Here is a 24,026-nt window from a genome sequence, read left to right on the forward strand (position 1 = left end):
TATAGATAAATTGTGTTGAAGTCGAAAAGAACTATTATTGATAAATTGTCTCGAAGTCGAATAGAACCGCTGATGAATTGTCTCGAAGTCGAAAAGTACCGCTATAGATGAACTGTCTCGGAGTCGAATAGAACCGCTATTGCTGAAAAGTCTCGAAGTCGAATAGAACCGCTATAGATGAACTGTCTCGGAGTCGAATAGAACCGCTATTGATGAAAAGTCTCGAAGTCGAATAGAACCGCTATTGATGAAAAGTCTCGAAGTCGAATAGAACCGCTATGGAAGAACCATAAAGAGAACCAAAGTTTGACTGTATAGGAATATCCACACACGGAAACTCTGCAGGTTCAGTACACTGCAAACTCTCATACAAACTAAACGGACAATTAATTAACCTTTAAGCATAAAATTGAAAAATTCAATTTCTATTCGTACAAGGTAATGAGTGAATGCTAGATAAATAATAAACTTAGAAAAGATGAATAACTTCTTATAATGACAAATGGTAAATAAATTTCTTAATAGATTAAAGATTAATATATGATTGTAAAATCACATCTGAACGATCACTAGTTTGTAAAATCAGTAAATCAGTATTATTGCTTTAAAATGTCGTCTTCTATAATTGACCAAAAAGAAATGTGACCTACTTATTACATAATGGCATGTCGTCTAAAAAACCTGGCATAATCCATAAATGAGTGTCATTAACAAACACTACAAGGAGTGTCTTCCACATAAAAGCATTTCGTCTACTAATTCTTTTATGACTATCTACTTGTTACGCGGATTTAGGGATGTTTCGAATCATAAGAAGGTTTAGAATTTCTATCTCAAGTTTTATCACCTCAATTATTGTACTGCAATTCAAGAGCCCTATTCCCCCCCCCCCAAGGATCATACATAACTTGCTTTACTCAAACCAGTTTTTTGTTGATAATCATTAGTATAGGCTACAACTAGTTTTCTATGTACATCTGGCAAATAGTCAGTATAGCCAACAACAAAGGAGATATCTAAGCTTCACTGAAAGTATTTGTCTGACATTTTTGTCATGTGGTTAACAAACCTAAGAAGAATGAATGTCATTTACTAAATTAACCTAATAAGAGTGTCGTCTACATAAAGTCATGTGATCAACAATGAAGAATGAATGTCATTTACTAAATTGACCTATGAAGAGTGTCATCTACATAAAGCCCTGTAGTTAACAATGAAGAATGAATGTAATTTACTAAATTGACCTATGAAGAGTGTCGTCTACATAAAGTCATGTGATCAACAATGAAGAATGAATGTCATTTACTAAATTGACCTATGAAGAGTGTCATCTACATAAAGCCCTGTGGTTAACAATGAAGAATGAATGTCATTTACTAAATTGACCTATGAAGAGTGTCGTCTACATAAAGCCCAGTGATTAACAATGAAGAATGAATGTCATTTACTAAATTGACCTATGAAGAGTGTCGTCTACATAAAGCTTTGTGGTTAACAATGAAGAATGAATGTCATTTACTAAATTGACCTATGAAGAGTGTCGTCTACATAAAGTCATGTGATCAACAATGAAGAATGAATGTCATTTACTAAATTGACCTATGAAGAGTGCCGTCTACATAAAGCCCTGTGGTTAACAATGAAGAATGAATGTCATTTACTAAAATTAACCTATGAAGAGTGCCGTCTATACAAAGTCATGTGGTTTCCAAGCCTATGAAGAATGAATGTCATCTACAAAAATTAACCTAAGAAGAGTCGTCTACTGAAAGTTACGTGGTTAACAAACCTAATAAGAATGAATGTCATCTACAAAAATTAATCTAAGATCTTCTACTGAAAGTTACGTGGTTAACACACCAATGAAGAATGAATGTCATCTACAAAAATTAACCTAAGAAGAGTCGTCTACTGAAAGTTACGTGGTTAACAAACCTAATAAGAATGAATGTCATCTCTAATAAAACTAAGCTAATAAGAATGTCTACATAAATGTCTACAAAAAGTCATTGGTAAACGAAACTATGTAATCTATAAGAACTAACCTGAAGGAATGCAGTTTGCGGCTTGGTTTGACAAGTATCTTGTTTCTAGAATCTACAAGAACTAAACTCAATTCATCGCTATGTCACAAATCAGGAAACCTAAACAAAACTCATTTCAAACGTTTACCAGGACAAAGGAATTGAGTTTTGTCACAAACTCTATTTTGCTAATCTTTATATCTTCGCGGCCAGATGTCATAGACCTTTGATATTTCAAATTACAAATTCGGGAAGATCAATTAGTATAAGTTTGAAATATATAAGGTTTAGACCATTAGATTACAAAGATATAGGGATTAGAAAATTTGAGTTTGTGGCAAAAAATCAATTCATTTGTAAAATGTCTTTTTTGTCAATATAGATATGGATGAATTGAATATTTCTATAGACTATGTGAAGTGAAGTGTGTGAAGTGATTATAAGTATGATTGGTAGGATCATGAGTATAATGTGAAGGGATCATGAATATAACCTAATAGGATCATGAGAAAAGTGTGAAGGGATCATGAGTATTCCAATTGGGATCATGAGTATAGTGTGATGGGATCTGTAGTATACCTGGTAGGATCAAGAGTATAGTGTGAAGGGATCATGAGTATACCTGGTAGGATCATGAGTATAGTGTGAAGGGATCATGAGTATACCTGGTAGGATCATGAGTAAAGTGTGAAGGGATCATGAGTTTACCTGGTAGGATCATGAGTATAGTGTGAAGGGATCATGAGTTTACCTGGTAGGATCATGAGTATAGTGTGAAGGGATCATGAGTTTACCTGGTAGGATCATGAGTTAGTGTGAAGGGATCATGAGTATACCTGGTAGGATCATGAGTATAGTGTGAAGGGATGACAAATAATGAATCCTCTAGGTCCTCTCTGACAGCAAAGTCCGTAAACGTGACTTTGGCCGACACAGTTGGCAGTACAGGGATATTCACCTGTAATGCAGGATGGTCAACTTTTAATATCAACTTTTAAACACTAATAGTTCCATCATTTTTAAAGATATCTCAGTTCTCTCAAAAGCTAATGAAAATTATGGAGTTTAGTTTGAAAATTGACATTTAAAAAAAACACTTTTTATAAACTATTGTTCTTAAGCAAAGATAAAAATAGAAGAAACAAATAGAAGTTACCCACAAGAGATGAAAACTTAATTGTGACCTAGAAATTTAATTTTGATGTCTTACCATTGAATAGAAAAAAATTTTAACAAAAACGCGAAATTAATGATGAATTAGTTATTATATTATGCTTTGTTGGCACAGCAATAAATTTTTAAGATTTGATATAATTCAATTAGGTTTTAAAAACTGAACCAAAAAATAAAATTACTCTCCAACTGGAGTGAAATTTTTCTTTTACGAATTTATTGTAATCAATTAATTTATGATTTTAAATTTAAATATTCTTTAGATAATCTTACCTGCACAGGAAACCCATGTGGTAGTCGCATTGTAACAAATTCTTTTAATTTATTAAAATGTTTGAATTGCGGAGCAATAACTTCAAGTACAGCTAGCAGCATATCCACCTAAAAATATATATTCCTCTATAAAATGTTTGAATTGCGGAGCAATAACTTCAAGAACAGCTAGCAGCATATCCAGCTAAAAATATATATTCCTCTATAAAATGTTTGAATTGCGGAGAAATAACTTCAAGTACAGCTAGCAGCATATCTACCTAAAATATTTATTCCTCTATAAAATGTTTGAATTAATGAGCAATAACTTCAAGAACAGCTAGCAGCATATCCACCTAAAAATATTTATTCCTCTATAAAATGTTTGAATTATGAGCAATAACTTCAAGTACAGCTAGCAGCATATCCACCTAAAAATATATATTGCTCTATAAAATGTTTGAATTGCGGAGCAATAACTTCAAGTACAGCTAGCAGCATAACCACCTAAAAATATATATTCCCCTATAACATGTTTGAATTAATGAGCAATAACTTCAAGAACAGCTAGCAGCATATCCACCTAAAAAAATATATTCCTCTATAAAATGTTTGAATTAATGAGCAATAACTTCAAGTACAGCTAGCAGCATATCCACCTAAAAATATATATTGCTCTATAAAATGATTAAATTAATGAGCAATAACTTCAAGAACAGCTAGCAGCGTATCAACCTAAAAATAAAATTAATGAGCAATAACTTCAAGAACAGCTAGCAGCGTATCAACCTAAAAATATATATTGCTCTATAAAATGATTAAATTAGTGAGCAGTAACTTTAAGAACAGCTAGCGGCATATCCACCTAAAAATATATATTGCTCTATAACATGTTTGAATTAATGAGCAGTAACTTTAAGAACAGCTAGCAGCATATCCAGCTAAAAATATATATTCCTCTATAAAATGTTTGAATTGCGGAGCAATAACTTCAAGTACAGCTAGCAACAAGAATTATATCTATCTAAACTATTCACCTAAACAAATTCAATGAAATCAAAGCTCTAAGAACGTCCTTCTTCCATACCCTATCTTGAAGTGGCGTTTCTTAATAAAGGCAGTAGGACACATAAACTTATATTACAGTTACTGCTAAACATTCTGCTTTATAAGAACTTTAAATACACATAAGATTGCTCAAATGTCGGTTTCTAACTCCACAGTTTAATGGGTGCCACTGTAAAATATGTAATTATATGTTTACCTTCATAGGAAAGTCCTCTGACATGGCAATGGTTGCTTTGAAAGCTTTTTTACTGGATTTCGTCACATGTTTCCGTCCTATCAAAACATCATGTTTAAAGGAAGGGTCTCCTAATAAACATAGGAGTTTATTGACGAATTCGAGATCGTCTTTGTCAAAAAGTACCAGCACTGATTTATAATTAATAATTTAATTATGACAACTAGAGTTTATTTTATGCAAACAAACAGTAAAAACTTGATAAACAGTGAAGACGGAAAAGTTTACTTCGTTTTCATCAAGGAATTTTCTTGTTTGACTAAGTACAACCGGATGCAATCAAAGAAGCTGGGGAAAAATACCAAATATAAATTAGGTTGAAGTAACTTTGACAATCCTTCAAGATTAATTGTCAAAATTAAAGTAGCTGTCATGATGATTTAAACCGGTTGTATGAAGTTCAGCGACCTCTGTAATCCAGTAAATTTTCAGAAGTAATTGAACAACATCTGTGGTTTGCGTTGAAGTTAGGGGTGTAAATTTTTCATACTTCGGATTGAATTGGGTGGAAAAACTGAAACATTGGAAATCAAAAGGCATTTTTTCTTTATTCTTTTGATACTATTTACCCAAAATTCATTGATTTAACCCAAAATTTCATTGATTTTACCCCAAAATTCATTGATTTTACCCAAAAATTTCACTAATTTTACCTAAAAATTCATTGATTTTACCCAAAAAATTCATTGATTTTACCAAAAAATTCACTGATTTTACCCAAAAATCTTATTTTCCCCAATTCATCGAATAAAACCCTAAAAAAGTGTAGTGTAACGTTTTTTAAGCATTTATAGCTATAGCGGGAAAAAAATATTTCAAAGAAGGCGAAGGGGGTTGGGGGAAGAAAAATTAGTTTTGGAGAAAGTATATATATAGTAAGAGTTTTGTTCTGAAACTATTATCTAAAGTTGATGATGATGTGCCTAGAGCAGGTAGGGATCCTGGAGTAGATTCAATATACTCCCTCCAGGATATCCCTGATGGTTGAGGAGGAGGTAGAGACTCACGTCGTTCACATTCTTCCGTCTCCTCATCTAGAATAGTTCAGTGAGAACCAGAAAACTGGGGTGGTGAATGGATACTGATACTGATACTGATACTGATACTGATACTGATACTGATACTGATACGGATACGGATACGGATACTGATACGGATACGGATACGGATACGGATACGGATACTGATACTGATACTGATACGGATACTGATACTGATACTGATACGGATACGGATACGGATACGGATACGGATACGGATACGGATACGGATACTGATACTGATACTGATACTGATACTGATACTGATACTGATACTGATACTGATACTGATACTGATACTGATACTGATACTGATACTGATACTGATACTGATACTGATACTGATACCGATACTGATACCGATACTGATACTGATACCGATACTGATACTGATACTGATACTGATACTGATAATGATACTGATAATGATACTGATAGATAATGATGATAATAATAATGATAATAATAATAAATCCATGAAATCTCATATTTTGAGACAGACCCTGTTTTTATTATTAATTTATTATTAATAAAGTTAATTTACCGACTGGAGTTCCTCTCGAGAAGCTGTCTAGTAAAGCTTTATTCTTTTGTAAATCCTCAGCAGAAAGGTGTTCCCTACGTTTCCTTTAAAACAAACAGTTTTGGATCAGAAAACAAGCAATAAGGGAGAGAAAAATGTTTTCTGCTTATTATTTTTCAGAAGAAATAAAGGGACTGTAGGTAGAGGTGGTGGTAAATCCAGAAAAAGGATGGACTAAAGGGACTGTAGGTAGAGGTGGTGGTCAATCCAGAAAAAGGAAGGAATAAAGGGACTGTAGGTAGAGGTGGTGGTAAATACAGAAAAAGGATGGACTAAAGGGACAGTAGGTAGAGGTGGTGGTAAATATAGAAAAAGGAAGAAATAAAGGGACTGTAGGCGTGATTTCAAGTCACCTACCATTTCAAGACGGACAATCCTGATTAACTAAGTTACCCTTTAATCTGATCAAAAATGTAGAAGATAACGTAATTTTCTAGCCTAACAAGTTTTCAATCCTGCTAATTTCTCCATTGTTTTTGAATCAAAAAGTGAACCAGTCTCTTACACGGAGAAACCACAAATGAAAATTAACAATTTTTAAAGCAAAATATGGATATCTAGTTCATATTTTGATCAGACAGTCCCTTAGTGCAAAAGTAACTGGTTGGTTAATTGGCTTGAATATTTTCTAAACTGTATTTTGCCTAGATTCAAGAACCATTCCGTTAACACTATAGAAATCTGACATATAGTTCCCCAGCTGAAATAAAATAAATGAAATATATATAAAAATTAATCAAAAAAATTCTAATTTTCTTTTAGGTTAACGAAGGTTTTATAAAAGTAAAAAAAATTGTTTCAGTTAAAAAATAAAATATTACCTTCGCTGCTTTGTCCTGTTTCCAAATCCAGCCAGATTTTTCTCTAAACAATTTAAACTATTTAGTTAATTATTATTAACTAAGACTTAATTAAATTCCTAAAATTCTTTCAATATATATATATATATATTTTAATTTAATGAATGTTATCTTTAATACCTGGAAAAAGATATTGGTTTGGTTGAAAGTTGACCGGCAACTATATCGCTCGACATCAGCAGGTCAACCTCGTCCTAATCATTAAATCAATCAATAAATCATTTATTCATCCATTCATTTTTTCATCCTTTCGTTAATTTATTCATTCACCCATTCATTTATTCAATCAATCAGTAACTCAGGTTATAATCAGTTTATGTTCTAATTTATCAAACTTATAACTTACATATTTAATTAAAAACTTCATTCGTATTTTTACTGAGAACTTTTTCAAATAATGTTTTTAAATTATTGAACAAAAATTACCTCAAACTCAAGTTCCGACTCTTGTTTCCGAACATACTGATATACTCCAGCCTAAAATTCAAAATATTAAGTATTTGTTTTTGATCAGAATATTTTTAAGTACAAAACCCCTTTATGGTTACTACACTGTGCGGGTGTGGGGGGAATTATTATATACATAATAAAAATATACACCGCGGACATTTTTTCAAACATTTAAAGTTTTTAGCTTTCAAAAGTCAACTCTAATACAAAATTGTATTCTCTGCAAGATAGCTTTGAAACTAATATCGTAGAAGTCTCTATATTTGTAAACCTGATCATATCTAGATATATTACGTTGTACATTGTCTGTAAATCTAAATGCGCTTAAAAATAGCTACACAAAACTTGTATTGCGATTAACCTAACCTAGCTACGCATGTATATAACTAAGTCAAACCTGTATTGTGATTAGCTTAACTACGCTTGTATATAACTTGTAAATACGTTCATTAACTTAACCTTTAAAATAGAAAACAAAATAAACGACAGTTGGAAGATATAGATTGGAAATTGATACAGATAAAGTTGTCGAGCAGAATAGTTCATATGCCTCTTGGATTAATGAGAGGGTTTGAGTTGTACCTGGATTGGTAGCGACCTATAAGTATTTCTAGACGTAGAGCATTTACTACAGCTTTTAGGCAATACTGATATTGACAGAAGAAATAAAACCATTCGAAACGTTTAGGCCGAAAATTTTTGTCAAATTTGACATTTTGCATCGTGTAGAATATACTTCGCAATCTGTTGAACTTCTCAGCTTAATTGTGAGGCCTCCAGAAGGCCAGAAATGGTTTAAGAATAAGAAAATAACAACTCAGGAGTGTATAAAATCAACCCCCTCCTGAAAATGTTGATGCTTAGGGTTTTATTAACTGAATTGCGAATAATTAACTATTTTTAAGGGACCATCAATGAATTTTTGGGTAAACAGTGTCAAAATGAATAAAAAAAGTTGCCATTTAATTTTTTATTTTTTCCCATCTCATCCAAAATCATAAATTGTGAAAAATATACAGTATACACCCATGTAACAGTGCAACAACTAGCTCTAAATGAGTGGTGTCGGAAGGGATGATGGTGTACCTGGTTGTCTAGAACTGCTAGATCAGTATCAGGACCAGCAACTAGCCCTAAATGAGTGGTGCCGGAAGGGATGATGGTGTACCTGGTTGTCTAGAACTGCTAGATCAGTATCAGGACCAGCAACTATCCCTAAATGAGTGGTGCCTGTAGGGATGATGGTGTACCTGGTTGTCTAGAACTGCTAGATCAGCATCAGGACCAGCAACCAGCCCTAAATGAGTGGTGCCGGAAGGGATGATGGTGTACCTGGTTGTCTAGAACTGCTAGATCAGCATCAGGACCAGCATCTCCGTTGTAGATGAAAGCAATATCTCCTCGGACCCATTTCATGTCATTGAAATCCACCAGAGTAGTGTCCAGTCGTACACAAGCTCCCTAGGAATAATTTAAAGTGCGCTTTCATGAAAAGAATGCGTTGTCCGATTCACAAAGGTGCCTTTAAACCTTTATCTAATTTAAAATGTGGAAGGCATCGCGTGTTCAGTTCTGACCTATATTGAGAAATCACAATTGAAAATAATCAAATTAAAACATTGATATCTCATTCATTCTTGATTATGCGAAACTTTAAACGGTTTCATTGTGAACCTGACATTCCAGTCTATAAATGGAGGGTCGCTTAAACTTATAGAGTTAATCTAAAATCTAAGATCCTTATACGTATTTGAAATCCAAGTTATAATTTCAATTTATATTTTTAATATAAAATGAATAATTTACTGACAATCAAAAATATCACCGTTTCGAACAAAAATTTGAATTATAACATAACATAACATGGAAAGTAACAGAATTAATTTAGTTTTAAAAAATAAAAACGAAGATCTTCCTGATTGTCACTCAAATAAGTGGAAGTGGTAACGCTATAAATCAGGCAACCAAGGTTCCATTGTAATTACACCAACAGTCCCTTTAAACCTTTTTACGTTATAATTACCTTTTAACTAATCCTGCCTTTAACCATTTAAACGTTATGATTACCTTTTTACTAATCCTGCCTTTAACCCTTTACACTTTATAATTACCTTTTTACTAATCCTGCCTTTAACTCTTTACACGTTATAATTACCTTTTTATTAATCCTGCCTTTAACCCTTTAAACTTTTAATTATCTTTTTACTAATACTGCCTTTAACCCTTTAAACGTTATGATTATCTTTTTACTAATCCTGTCCTTAACCCTTTTTAACGTTATAATTATATTTTTACTAACCGTGCCTTTAACCCTTTAAACGTTATAATTACCTTTTTACTAATCCTGCCTTTAACCCTTTAAACTTAAACCCTTTAAGCGTTGTGATTACCTTTTTATTAATCCTGCCTTTAACCCTTTAAACGTTTAATTATCTTTTTACTAATACTGCCTTTAACCCTTTAAACGTTATGATTACCTTTTTACTAATCCTGCCGTTAACCTTTTAAACGTTATGATCACCTTTTTACTCTTGTAACTCTTTACACGTTATAATTACCTTTTTACTAATCTTGCGTTAACCTTTTAAACGATCTGATTACCTTTTTACTAATCCTGCATATATCCGAGGGTAGTATCCTAGATACCAGGGGTACCCAGGAGGTAAAATCCCATTTTATCTCCAGGTAAAAATCCCCGAGGTCACGTAAACCCTGAGATTAAACCATTCCTTTATTCTAATTATTTAAGATCTAGTTAGAGAGTAAAAAATCCCTTTATTCTAATTATTAAAGATAGAGTTAGAGAGTAAATCAATAACATGAAAACCATGCTTAGGCAAAAATTGCTGGTCGATGAATTCTTTAAAAATCTCTAGGTCGTGAAATATTTAAGTTGCATGATACATCTTTTCATAAAAATTTAATAATGAGACAATTTTCTGTCAACTTTTAACTTATATAAAATTTATATTAGAATTCACATGATTGATGATTGATGATCAAACAAAATTGAACAATGAAGAATTCATGGTTAACAGAGAATGTCTTAAACAAACATCTATGATTTTGACCAGAAATTAATTATTTTTTAAATCATGTCAGACATTTAAAGGGGATGTTCCTTGATCATATCAGGTCGTCTGGTTTCCAGCTCCAGCTTGGATTGTCTCTTTAAACGTCTAAAACAATGAAATGATGTATTGAATAGCGCTGTTTTAAAGGGACTGTAAGCATAATTACAAGTGACCCTCAAATGCCCGATTCACAAGCATAAATCATGAATCAATGTTTATATCTTTGAAAACTATTTTAAACATTTAAACCTAGAAAAAACGACAATATCTTCCACATTAGTGATCAGATAAAGGTTTCAGTGGAATCGTTGTGAATCGGGCAATGTCATCTTTGCATGGAGAGTCACTTGAAACTACGCCAGTGGCTGCTAAGAATTTGACCCATTTTCAACCTGATTCACTGTTATAAAAAAATCTCTGAATTTATTCTTCTAAAACCTTTATTTTATCCTAAAAAATTGTTTTATAGGAAGTTTTACGGATCTCTACTGATTCAACTCTTAAGATTTGCAATAAAAATATAGATTTTTGTTGTTGTTATGGCTGATAGCTGCTAACATTCTGATCCATGATGCGCATTTTTATTTTATCCAAGGATTTCCTTCCACGATATATATCGAATGTTGATAAGTTTTTATTATTATCTTCACAAAAATATCAATAATATTATTATTACTAGCTTGAGAACCCAGCGTTGCCCAGGGTGCTCATAGTTACTCCCGCCGTTTACCCGCGCTTTTTTCCTTTTAAAAGTCAACCCACTCAAGTTAGTCTCTAAACCAAGCTAAGAACATTCTCGTGGGTCGGACGAGTTCCCCAATTAAAATTTGAGGCAAATCGGTCGAAAGGTACATGAGTTATGATCGGACGAACAAACAGACAGACAAACAGGGTTACAATTATAAGTATTAAGTTTATATATAGCTTGGGAACCGTACCTTGTCGTTTATTAGGATTTTAGCTATTTTTACAGTCAAAAGTAACCCACCCAACTACGAATCTCAAAACCAAGCCGCTCTCCCGAGTTCCCCAATCAAAATTTGAGGCAAATCGGTCCAGGGGTTCCTGAGTCATGATCGGACAAACAGAGATTACAACTTTACATAAATAGATAGATAACTTTAGATTGAACCCAACCTGAGTAAGCTTGATATTGTTGGACGATCTCCGTAACTGATTTCAATATTTTTATATAAATAGATAGATAACTTTAGATTGAACCCTACCTGAGTAAGCTTGATATTGTTGGACGATCTCCGTAACTGATTTCAATATTTTTATATAAATAGATAGATAACTTTAGATTGAACCCCACCTGAGTAAGCTTGATATTGTTGGACGATCTCCGTAACTGATTTCAATATTTTTATATAAATAGATAGATAACTTTAGATTGAACCCCACCTGAGTAAGCTTGATATTGTTGGACGATCTCCGTAACTGATTTCAATATTTTTTTTTCTTAAAATAAATTTTCCTGTTGGTCAAATATTCTGCTGGAATATTTGCACTACTGAGAAAAATGTTTTGTCAAAATATTTCAAACATAAAAATAGATGAATTAAGTGAATATTTTATTTTAAAAGATTTGTTTTCTCTCGTATTTTTAATGCAATTTTTTTAAAGATTTTTATCAATCCTTTTAGTTTTCATGACATCTGGATTTTACAGCAAAAATCATTTCTAAAAATTTAAAGAAAAAAACGAAAAGTTAAAAAATTTAACTCATCCAAATCTTGAGCATCATTATTGTAAATTTCTACTCCTGAAATATTTCAAGATTAATTTTTTAATTTAGTTTGAAAAAAATAATTTCCTAATTGCTTCTGCTAGAGGCGACCAACCATGCTGAAAAATATAAAATCATAAAATTTCCAAAAAATGATAATTTGTAGAAATTTTCCAGATATCTGTATTCTGTACTTCAATGAGAAGGTCACGAAGTTATTTGCATTTGATTCATTCACAAGTTCTCAATTCATTATTGTGATTTGTTACTTTGATCTAAACATAATAATACAAAGTTTAGCCTCCCAACCCAACAACAACAACAACAAGGTCTTGGCAACCCTCGGCAATGTTAATTTCCTCCTCATCTAAGTTCAAAAGTTGGATGATCCCAACCGGTACATGGATTGCCTGTTGTACCGTTTACAAGCCCGTCTAGTGTACCCAGTACGTAGTTGTGACCCAACGCGTTTTATGCAACATAATTATGCGGGCGGAACAATAGTGTTCTTTATTCATAAAATCTGTTCAGCCTTTTACCTTATTCTTTAGTTTGACCGGAGCACCGTGGGATAGGAGAAGCTGGACACATTTACTATTTCCTAACATCACCGCTAGATGTAGCGCTGTGTTCCCATGCTTATCCTTACACCCGACTTGGATCTAAAAATTAAACACGGATTTAGATTTTTTCCTTGATAAAATTCAGCATTTTTATTTATGCCACATAAAAAAATCATGGTAGAAAATGGCATATAAAATATTTCTATTTATATATTTGTGTTGATCTTTTCATATTCAAACTTAAATAAATCTTAAATAAATATTTTATATTTATCAGATGTAAAACATTTGTGTTGAACTATTTCTACTTCTCAACACAATTTTAACGATTTTTCTGTCACTTTAAATTCAAGATAAAATAAAGCATGTTTCATCTATTTTATCTATATCTTATGTATACTATCAGTATACTATCTGAGCTGAGCTGGGAACTTTAGAATGGTGGATATCAGGATTAATACTTAATCTTCTGTTTTTGCTAATCTCGAGATTAAATATTTAGATCAACAAATTGGATTCTAAGAACGCCAGATTGGACTGGAAGGGCCTTCACTTAATTCCTCACCCATTTATTTATTAATACATTACTTAAAATTGGTTAAAAAAGAATCTCAAACGTATTATTTAATATTTTTCTTCACCGATTAATTTACAAAATGGCCGACAACAAATTCTTTATTTGTTAAAAATTGCGGATTTCTCTCATTTATTTTCAAGAATTTATTTTCAAGGCTTTCATTGGTCGAATTGGTCAATTGGTCAATACAATTTACGAACTATATTCCTTCCCTCTCATTGAAGAAAACAATGTACAAATATCCAAAGAGAGAGAAAAAGAGTGGATTAAGGACTAAAATTAAAAGTTTCCACAGTGGATATTCGGATTAAGTAGTTGGGATTAAAGGTTTTTATTCTAAAGTTTCCAGCTCTGTCTGTTTGCATTTTATAAACGTCAAAACGGCTGAACCAATCGGGTCCAAATTTATCCTGGCAATTCACGTGACCCCAGTGAAGATTTGAGGATGGATAGAAAAAAAAAACAATTTTGCCTGAAAAAATGTTGATTTATTAAATTTTAAAAATTTATCAAGGTTTACAGAAAAATCCTGTGAATTGTTAGTTTCACAATCGCGAAAAAAAAATTGTCGCTAAAGCAACATTTAACCCCTTAAATTGTTGCTAGAAGAGCCTAGTAGATATAAAAACAGCAGCTGTTAGCTGGTGTGTCAAAACTGTGGTATAAACCTGTGTGTACAGAAGAGCCTAGTAGATATAAAACAGCAGCTGTTAGCTGGTGTCAAAACTGTGGTATAAAAAAACAGCTGGTAGCTGATGTGTCAAAACTGTTGCATAAACCTGTGTGTACAGAAGAGCCTAGTAGATATAAAAACAACAACTGTTATCTGGTGTGCCAAAACTTTGGTATAAACCTGTGTGTACAGAAGAGCCTAGTAGATATAAAAACAGCAGCTGGTAGCTGATGTGTCAAAACTGTGGTATAAACCTGTGTGTACAGAAGAACCTAGTAGATATAAAAACAGCAGCTGTTATCTGGTGGGCCAAAACTGTTGTATAAACCTGTGTGTACAGAAGAGCCTAGTAGATATAAAACAACAGCTGGTATCTGGTGTGTCAAAACTGTGGTATAAACCTGTGTGTTTGAAGTCTGTACTTTAGCATCTCTAAGCAGTGCTGCTAACCCAGCAATATCATTTCGGAATACAGCCTCATGCAGGGGTAATCTAAATCAATACAATAAATCAGTGCCTAGGATCCGGATCCGTTGGATCCGTAACATTTTGGCTTCCTGGATCCGGATCCGCAAAAATATGCGGATCCACGGATCCGGATCCAAGGGGTAAAATATCAACCAAAAACTGCAAAAAAAATTTTTTACTTCTGAAACCCAAATCTGAACTTTTGAAAAAAGAGAGATCATAAAAATTTCTTCATTTCTGAATGGTTCATCAAGTTTTAGAATAAAAATAAACGAAAAAAAAAAATGAAAAAATTTTTAAGTTATTTTTTGTTAAAAAAATTCAGTAAATCTTAAAGAAATGACCCGGATCCGGATTCATTTTTTTCCAGTGCGGATCCAGGATCTGGATCCGGATCCGCATCAAAATTAAATGGATCCTAAGCACTGCAATAAATCATTTATTTTGTTTGTTTGGAGGCAAAATAGGACTGACTGTGAATTTAGTTTCAAGTGACTCTCAATATCAAGCGGTTTACATATATGATACCCTTTAAACCTTCATATGAACTAAACTGTAAAAGATATCCCTGTTCTTCTATCAGAAATTGATCGTTTTCAATAGTGGTTTCTCTGATATAAGTGACTTGTGGATTTATGCGATAAAAAAAAAAAATTGAGAAAAATCCCTAAGTAGTACTGATGTGAATCGAACATGAAACTCCTTGAAAGTAGATTCATAGTACCAGTGCCTAAGATCCATTTAATTTTGATGTGGATCCGGATCCTGGTTACGCACTGGGAAAAAATGGATCCAGATCCAAATCCGAATCCAGGCCATTTCTTAAAGATTTACTGAATTTTTTTTAACAAACCAGCATTTATCTTTTTTTCACTTCTTTATGCAAAAACTTGATGAACTATTCAGAAATCAGAAAAATGTTATAATTTTTTTTTCAATAGTTCAGATTTGGGGTTAGAGAGTAAAAAAGTTTTTTTTTGCAGTTTTTGGCTGATAAGTTGTCCCTTAAATCCAGATCCGTGGATCCGTATGTTTTTGCGGATCCGGATCCAGGAAGCCAAAATCTTGCAGATCCAACGGATCCGGATCCTAAGCACTGCATAGTACATAAAAATAGTTGGCGTTACCTGGCGCTGTGCAGGAAGAATCCTGTAAAAGTTGTGAAAATGAATATAATATAAATAGAAATCCCTTAGGTCCTGGAAGTTTCTCAAGTTTTATAATTAAGGTAAAAAAAACTCAATTATATTTCCTTTTGTTCTTTTGCAATTGAATCTCAAGATAATCTTATAAAAAGCTTTACAGTGATATGAGACCAGTTTTACTCTAATGACAGTCAAAACTTTATCAAATTTTCTATAATTTTATCAAATTTCTATAATTTTATCAAATTCTCTATAATTTTATCAAATTTTCTATGATTTTATCAAATTTCTATAATTTTATCAAATTCTCTATAGTTTTATCAAATTTTCTATAATTTTATCAAATTTTCTATAATTTTATCAAATTCTCTATAATTTATTTCAAATTTTCTATAATTTTATCAAATTTTCTATAATTTTATCAAATTTTCTATAATTTTATCAAATTTCTATAATTTTATCAAATTTCTATAATTTTATCAAATTCTCTATAGTTTTATCAAATTTTCTATAATTTTATCAAATTTTCTATAATTTTATCAAATTTCTATAATTTTATCAAATTCTCTATAGTTTTATCAAATTTTCTATAATTTTATCGAATTTTCTATAATTTTATTAAATTCTCTATAATTTTCTCAAATTTTCTATAATTTTATCAAATTTTCTATAATTTTATAAAAGTTTCTATAATTTTATCAAATTTTCTTTAATTTTTCAATTTTTTTTATACTTTTATAAAACTTTCTATAATTTAAAAAAGTTTTATATAATTTTATATGAAAAGGTAAATCCTAAACAGGCTACCAGAAGTACATTTTCTTTGTACAAAGAATCTGCTTTAATTTTGTTATCATTATTTTGAGACCTCAGAGCCCCCACAAATAAATGCAATCATGTTAATTCATAGCACACTTTTGAAGGCCAGATCTTACGAAAAAATACTACTTTAATGGTTTATGTGCTGGAGGTTTCTTATCATTAAAAAAACGTATTAAAAACTACTTTAGACCAGAAAATACTGGAAGGGAGAGCCCCCCCCCCCTCCTTCAGCCTTAAAGGTTAAAGTTTTATATCGTTAGTTCCTACCTTTCTCCCGGACTATGTAGAGAATATTCAGAATCAGACTCCCTAAAATAGTTTATATTATAATTGGATTTTTTTCTTAAATTAAGAAAAATTGGATATTTTCAATGCCCATTGTTGAAGTTTCAGGAGAGAAAAGAAATAAATAATTTCTTGAAAGATCAAAGGTTCTATTCAAATATTATAATGTAAAACGAGTTCTTTTGAGCTTCGATCTTAGAAAGATATTATTAATTTTGAGACATTGATCTAGAGAAAAAGAACCTTAAGGAAAGGGGCGAATTCAGGAATTTGTCCAGGACAACGTTGCAAAGTAAGCAATTAAAGGGGATTGAGATTATACCTTTTTGTGCCTTTAAAAAAATAATTAACAATTACATTTCTATACTTTAAAGAATTGTGTTTTATAGATTTTAAAAATCAACAAGTCAGTTGAATCAGAATAAAACCCTTACATACTTTTCAACTGCCATCATGCGTCAACGTAAAACATGAATAAACCCACGCAAAACATGAATAAACCCTTATTCTCATAGATTCTATCTAATTAATTTCCTTTACATCGGATTACAAGAATCTTATATTCATGGTTATTCACAGGAAATTGTCAAAATTCAATATTAGGGAGGAGNGAGGCGGCTCAGCGCCGGCCCCACTAATGACTGAGACCCCTTAAAACATCAACCGCCGGTTTACCACCGGCGCCCTCTAAGCCCCCCTGATTGTGAATACCTGATGGTTCCCTCCGACCCAGTAACCGACTCTCCATCCTCCATTATCTGGGAGAAAATGTTCATTCGTCACAATACTTGATTTTATCTTGATCTTGTTCACAAACCTACAAATATGTTCATTAACAATAATTCCTGTATTTATTAGTTTATCTTGATCTTGTTCACAAACCTACAAATATGTTCATTAACAATAATTCTTGTATTTAATAGTTTATCTTAGTCTTGTTCACAAACCTACAAATATGTTCATGAACAAGAATTATTGTATTTACTTGTTGATCTTGATCTTGTTCACAAACCTACAAATATGTTCATGAACGAGAATCCTTGTATTTCCTTGTTTATCTTGATTTTGTTCACAAACCTACAAATATGTTCATGAACAAGAATTCTTGTATTTACTTGTTTATCTTGATCTTGTTCACAAACCTACAAATATGTTCATGAACGAGAATCCTTGTATTTCCTTGTTTATCTTGATCTTGTTCACAAACCTACAAATATGTTCATGAACAAGAATTCTTGTATTTACTTGTTAATCTTGATCTTGTTCACAAACCTTCAAATATGTTCATAAACAAGAATTCTTGTATTTATTAGCTTATTTTGGTCTTGTTAAAAAACCAACAAATGTGTTCATGAACAAGAATTCTTGTATTTATTAGTTTATCTTAGTCTTGTTCACCAACCTACAAATATGTTCATGAACAAGAATTCTTGTATTTAATAGTTTATCTTAGTCTTGTTCACAAACCTACAAATATGTTCATGAACAAGAATTCTTGTATTTATTAGCTTATCTTGGTCTTGTTAAAAAACCAACAAATATGTTCATAAACAAGAATTCTTGTATTTAATAGTTTATCTTGGTCTTGTTAAAAAACCAACAAATATGTTCATGAACAAGAATTCTTGCATTTAATAGTTTATCTTGGTCTTGTTCACAAACCAACAAATATGCCCATGGAACAAGTATTCTTGTATTTATAAGTTTATCTTGGTCTTCTTCAAAAACCTACAAATCTGTTCATGAACAAGAATTCTTAGATGCACTAGTTCATCTTGGTCTTGTTCACAAACCAACAAATCTGTTCATGAACAAGATTTCTTAGATTTACTAGTTCTCTCTTGATGATGTTTTAGGTTATTATTATTTCTATTTTATTTCATTAAACTGAATCTTGTTTATATCTGTGTTTAAAGCCTACCTGAAGAAATTTCAATTGAACATTATTCTAGTATATATGTATCTGTTTGTCGTATCACCATATTAATCTGAAAATAGTGACGAGAAAATTACAAAATTTGAAAGTAGAAAACGTACACAAACAAATACATCAGACTTGTACACGGTCATGTAAATACGGGATTAATCCACGTACCGTAATGTATACTGTACAGTGTTAATACTTCAAAATTAAAAGTTTTATAAAAGCAAATCTGATATGGTACACCATCTGTTCAAGTATAAAAATACAACAATATGGAAACCTGTAATTGAATCTAAACATAGCGGTTTCCTAAGATAATTTGATATTATAATAATATGCATTTAGAACAATTTTGCAAATTATCAACAATTGACCAAAGCTAAAAAGTTTGAAATATTAATACTGAACAATTTCAGGTTTGATGTAAACTTTGTAAAGGTTCAGATACAAATTAATCAATTAAATAATACAGAAAAATATAGATTTTCAATTAAATGTACTCAACAACAAAAACCATCTTAACACTTAGAGAACTAAATATTCTTTTTAGGTACAGTGGTAGGCGATTATATCAATATAATGAAGACACTTTTTATTTAAGTTCTAATTGTTAACAAGATTTTATCAAATTACAAGTTAATATGTAATCAAAGAGAAGCTTTTTAATTGACAGCTTCACTTAACTTCTTTGTATATGTGTATCCATGCTGTTTAACAGCTTGGTATAAATCAAAATTGGAATATAAAGTCGTCTTCCATGTATTTAAATAATCGCCTACCACTGTATATGAATCAGAGAAAGCATCTTACTTGGTGAATATTAGAAGGAATAATCTAGTCTGTCAGGAGAACAGGATCATCAAGCATACCATCAGGTAGTACATCAGTGATCACATCAGGGCTAAGTTAATTATAATTAATATCAATCAATCAATCATCAATCAATCAGTAATTCATCAATCAATCATTAATAAATCATTAACATCAATCATCAATCTTTTAATCATTCAATCAATCAACCAACTGAGGAAAAATCAAATCAATATAACACTAAAGTAGTCAATCAGTAATCTTAAATCTATTAGTAAATCTATTAGATAATCGCTAAATTATGTAGTAATTTCATCAGTTAATTAGAATATTGACCAACTACTGAATTAGTTAATCGGTAAACCTATCAGTTCAATCAATAAATTAATCAGTTAATCATTAAATTTTGAATCATTCAATCCATACCCTGCACAGTATAACCAACAATTCAATCAATCAATCAGGCAAAAAATGAGATTTTTGGAGAAGATAGTTTTACCTTGATCCATGAAGTGATGAGGGAGAACAAATGTTGTCTTTTCTTCCCTCTTCTCCATCATCATTCTTCATCTTATCCTCCATCTTCCCGGGTCCTCGCTCAATTATAAACCTCTCTACAAGGATTAGAAGTTTAAGCTTAAGTCTCTTTGACTACCCCCCCCCCCTCTCCTCTCCCTATATACGCCTCTGATATTCGTAAAAAAAAACATATATTCTTGATTTCTACGGAATAATGTAAACTTATTATTATCACTATTATATCATCAAATCAGAGTATTTATTATATCATCAAATCAGAGTATTAGGGACTTCCTAACGACCATTTCCAAACTCAAGTGACTAAACCAGATCAGATAAAATAATCTATAGGCCTTGGTCTTTTTGGCCTTTGTGTACTTGCTTTGTCCTAATATTGTTAACAAGTGAAAAGTTTTCGTTTTATAGTATGCTAACCTGTAATTTTATGAAGAGATTTACTAGAGCTGTGGTTTAACTTGCTGAGCTTTATATCAGGTTTAGAGCTGTTAAACTTGGATCCAGAACTTGAACCATCGTACCTATGGTAATTTATAATTTCAACTAGGATTTGGAGCTTTAACCATCGTACCTACAGTAATTCAAACATGGATCCAGAATTTGAACCATCGTACCTACAGTAATTTATAATTTAAACATGGATCTAGAACTTGAACCATCGTACCTAAAGAAATTCATAATTTAAACATGGATCCCGAGCTTGAACCATCGTACCTACAGTAATTTATAATTTTAACATGGAACCAGAACTTGAACCATCGTACCTACAGTAATTTATAATTTTAACATGGAACCAGAACTAGAACGATCGTACCTACAGTAATTTATAATTTTAACATGGAACCAGAACTAGAACCATCGTACCTACAGTAATTTATAATTTAAACATGGAACCAGAACTAGAACCATCGTACCTACAGTAATTTATAATTTTAACATGGAACCAGAACTTGAACCATCGTACCTGCATTAATGTATAATTTAAACATGGATCAAGAACTAGAACCATCGTACCTACTGTAATTTATAATTTAAACTAGGATCAAAAACTAGAACCATTATACCTACAGTAATTTATAATTCAAACACGGATCCAGAACTAGAACCATCGTACCTACAGTAATTTATAATTTAAACATGGATCCAGAACTAGAACCATCGTACCTACAGTAATTTATAATTTAAACATGGATCCAGAACTTGAACCATCGTACCTACAGTATTTCATAATTTAAACATGGATCCAGAACTAGAACCATCGTACCTACTGTAATCGACTATTTCTTGCAACAGGAACCGAATTCAGTAAATTTGAGCTAGGTCGCTAAACTACCTACCACAGGTTCAAATCTCGAATCACCGATTCAAAGTTGAAGATCAATATCATTAAATTCGGTGATTCAGAAATTGAACCGGCGGTATGGAGTTGAGCGACCTCTCTAGTTCATTAAATTGTATCGGTAATCCATTTACCTGGAGCTAGAAGTTGATCCATCCATGTTCTTGAAAGTCAACTTTAAACTTGAAATCTTCTTCTCCTAAAATATATTCTAAATTAAAAACATTAGATTTTTTAATGGCCGATTTTTAATTGGAAAAAACACTGTATTTTATATTTTATTTAAAGGTAATGGCTCTGTCACTAAAGTAAATGTTCAACTGAAGTTTAATTAATAATTTTGATGTATTTTTCTACATCAACACTTCTAGTTTCACATCTCATTCGCAAATGATAAAATGATAATGGTTTATCATGTTATTTAGTCAGATTAAAGTGTGATCAGGAAGTAATAAAAGATAGATAGATAGATAGATATTCTAGCTGTTGTTTTAAAGAGATCATCATTCATCAGCGTAATTAAATGTGACTCTCAATGTCCTCATGTAGAGAAAAATATCCATCATAAACTGACCTACTACCTCCTCCATGACTGCCTGTATAGATGAACTAGTCCTGACCTACTACCTCCTAAAGACTACCTGTATAGATGGACTAGGTCTAATCTCTATACCAACGGCATCTCCAGTCTGATATGCTAATCGTTCAATCACACCTGCTAGCTTAGCCTGAATAATATAAATAAATTAAATTAATAAAATAAACATAATATTAATAATAAAAAGAATAACAAATAATACTAATACTAAAACTAATATAATAATGATAATACAAATAATAATGCTAATAATAATAATAACTTTTATATTGAACGGTCAAACAACCTATATTCCTTTATGTATTGCACATAGTACACATGATATGTCTTATTGTTCGATTAATTTTTTTTAGAAGAAAATATGTATTTTTCAAACCCAAAAGTATATTTGTTTAGTATAATTCTTTTTCAGTCTTAGAGGATGGATGTCTTCCTTGAACTTTTACAATTCTTACATTCATGGGACCCTAAACTTGTTCCGGCCTAAACAAAATAGTATATTACACTAACAAAAGAACTCAATCAAACCTTGATGTCCTTAAAGTACAGATCGTCGTTAAAGTATCATCCTTTGTGGGTAACTCTGTACATTAAACATGTTGATTTTACAATTACAATTATTAATTAGTTGATTTTTAAACGTTCAATTTAATTATAAAATGTATGAATGACACTAAAACCCTTGTATCTATTTCTTTTAAAGGTTCTAATTAAATCATATTTGCATTTAATTGCTTTCAATTAAATATTTTTCATCCATCATCTAATTAGGAGAGAAAAAAGGGAGAAGATGCAATGTACAGGGGGGTGGGGGGGGGAGTAGGGCAGAGAGCATAATAAGAATATTGACATACCCCACTGAGGCTCATATCNTCCAATAATTTTCGTAAATGCGTCTAACATTTAACACGTTGGCCTCCTAGCCTGTCCTAGCCGCGGTGCTCGGCCCCTTAGCCTGTCCTAGCCGCAGCGCTCGGTCCTGAAATTGTCTTAACCTAACTCTAAAATAATGCAAAAATGTATATAAAATTATGATTGCTTACCTTAGGATCTTTGTGCTTGTTCTCTGATCCCTTGATCAGGTTCCTCTCTTCTTCCTTCATTTTACTCGGAGATACTGACGCTCTGTGCTTCATCTCCTCCCGCCTTCTCTTCTCCTAAAGATAAGATTTTTATTCAATTTTTTAAGAACTTTAAACTCACAATTTCAAAATCTTGTGTATACACTATAGAAGGTTCTTATTTATTATAAATCAATAGAAACTTATTGAATAAATTTAAATCAAACAGTCTTCTTTGCTCATTAGGGAAAATATTTTGTTGTTGTGATTTTTACCTATTTCATTTGTTTTCGGTAAAGATTTAAAAATCACGACAAAAAGCCATCTTGTCCCTAATGCTAATACAAGGCAGCTGCATGCATCTACACTACATCATCCTCGAGTTCATATTATTTAACTCAATATATTCAGCTGCTTATTTACTCAAGATATTCAGCTGCTTCTAAAACTCAAGATATTTAGATTTTAGCTGCTTATATACTCAAGTTGTTCAGCTGCTTATAAACTCAAGATATTCAACTGATAATAAACTCAAGATATTCTAGATATCAGAATTTATGTAAGCTTTTTAATAAACGCTTGAAAAGGAGAATTGTAATTTCTAGTCTAACGGTCCCCTATCTGTAAACGCCCCTTTTAGTGTACATATGTACTTGCACTGGTTAACAACAAGCTTTGCAAAGTAAGTGGAAGAGAAAGGGAAGAGAAGTGGGAGGAGAAGGAGTTGGGAGGGGGG

The 24,026-nt window shown here is 31.8% G+C and overlaps 2 protein-coding genes across 6 annotated transcripts in view; both read right to left on the minus strand.

Moving 5' to 3' along the window:
* Positions 1 to 70: 70 nt before the first annotated feature.
* On the minus strand, positions 71 to 19,738 carry LOC111708395 (ankyrin repeat domain-containing protein 13C). 4 transcript variants are annotated; one of them, XM_023481755.1, is made up of 22 exons: positions 19,725 to 19,738; positions 18,943 to 19,478; positions 17,733 to 17,838; positions 17,004 to 17,045; positions 14,703 to 14,793; positions 13,028 to 13,150; positions 12,576 to 12,607; positions 12,164 to 12,199; positions 10,807 to 10,864; positions 10,287 to 10,397; positions 9,018 to 9,146; positions 7,662 to 7,712; positions 7,356 to 7,429; positions 7,197 to 7,239; positions 7,020 to 7,075; positions 6,337 to 6,419; positions 5,676 to 5,786; positions 4,714 to 4,790; positions 3,471 to 3,578; positions 2,861 to 2,982; positions 2,046 to 2,144; positions 71 to 374 (listed from the first exon to the last, which is right to left on the minus strand). In XM_023481755.1, the coding sequence occupies exons 3-21, from the start codon at positions 17,795 to 17,797 to the stop codon at positions 2,129 to 2,131; spliced, it is 1,428 nt and encodes a 475-aa protein (XP_023337523.1). In that variant the 5' UTR covers positions 17,798 to 17,838; positions 18,943 to 19,478; positions 19,725 to 19,738; the 3' UTR covers positions 71 to 374; positions 2,046 to 2,128. The 4 variants fall into 4 exon arrangements, with proteins under 4 accessions (XP_023337523.1, XP_023337522.1, XP_023337524.1 ...); XM_023481754.1 differs by having other exon boundaries at positions 18,943 to 19,487; XM_023481756.1 differs by lacking the exon at positions 19,725 to 19,738 and having other exon boundaries at positions 18,943 to 19,127; positions 19,354 to 19,552.
* A 7-nt stretch (positions 19,739 to 19,745) lies between these two features.
* The window catches only part of LOC111708397 (mediator of RNA polymerase II transcription subunit 1), a 24,267-nt gene continuing 19,986 nt past the window's right edge, over positions 19,746 to 24,026 (minus strand). Inside the window, exons 27-32 of one of the 2 annotated variants that reach the window (XM_023481758.1) lie at positions 23,273 to 23,386; positions 22,273 to 22,359; positions 21,766 to 21,830; positions 20,710 to 20,813; positions 20,255 to 20,369; positions 19,746 to 19,846 (exon numbers count right to left, since the gene is read on the minus strand). In XM_023481758.1, the coding sequence (XP_023337526.1) occupies positions 19,780 to 19,846; positions 20,255 to 20,369; positions 20,710 to 20,813; positions 21,766 to 21,830; positions 22,273 to 22,359; positions 23,273 to 23,386 (552 nt within the window). In that variant the 3' untranslated portion in view covers positions 19,746 to 19,779. Of the gene's footprint in view, positions 19,847 to 20,254; positions 20,370 to 20,709; positions 20,814 to 21,457; positions 21,507 to 21,765; positions 21,831 to 22,272; positions 22,360 to 23,272; positions 23,387 to 24,026 lie in introns of those variants that run through there. The other variant, XM_023481759.1, reaches the window with a different exon arrangement.

The sequence above is a fragment of the Eurytemora carolleeae genome, unplaced genomic scaffold (assembly GCF_000591075.1).
Source record: "Eurytemora carolleeae unplaced genomic scaffold, Eaff_2.0 scaffold20, whole genome shotgun sequence".
Classification (NCBI taxonomy): domain Eukaryota; kingdom Metazoa; phylum Arthropoda; class Copepoda; order Calanoida; family Temoridae; genus Eurytemora; species Eurytemora carolleeae.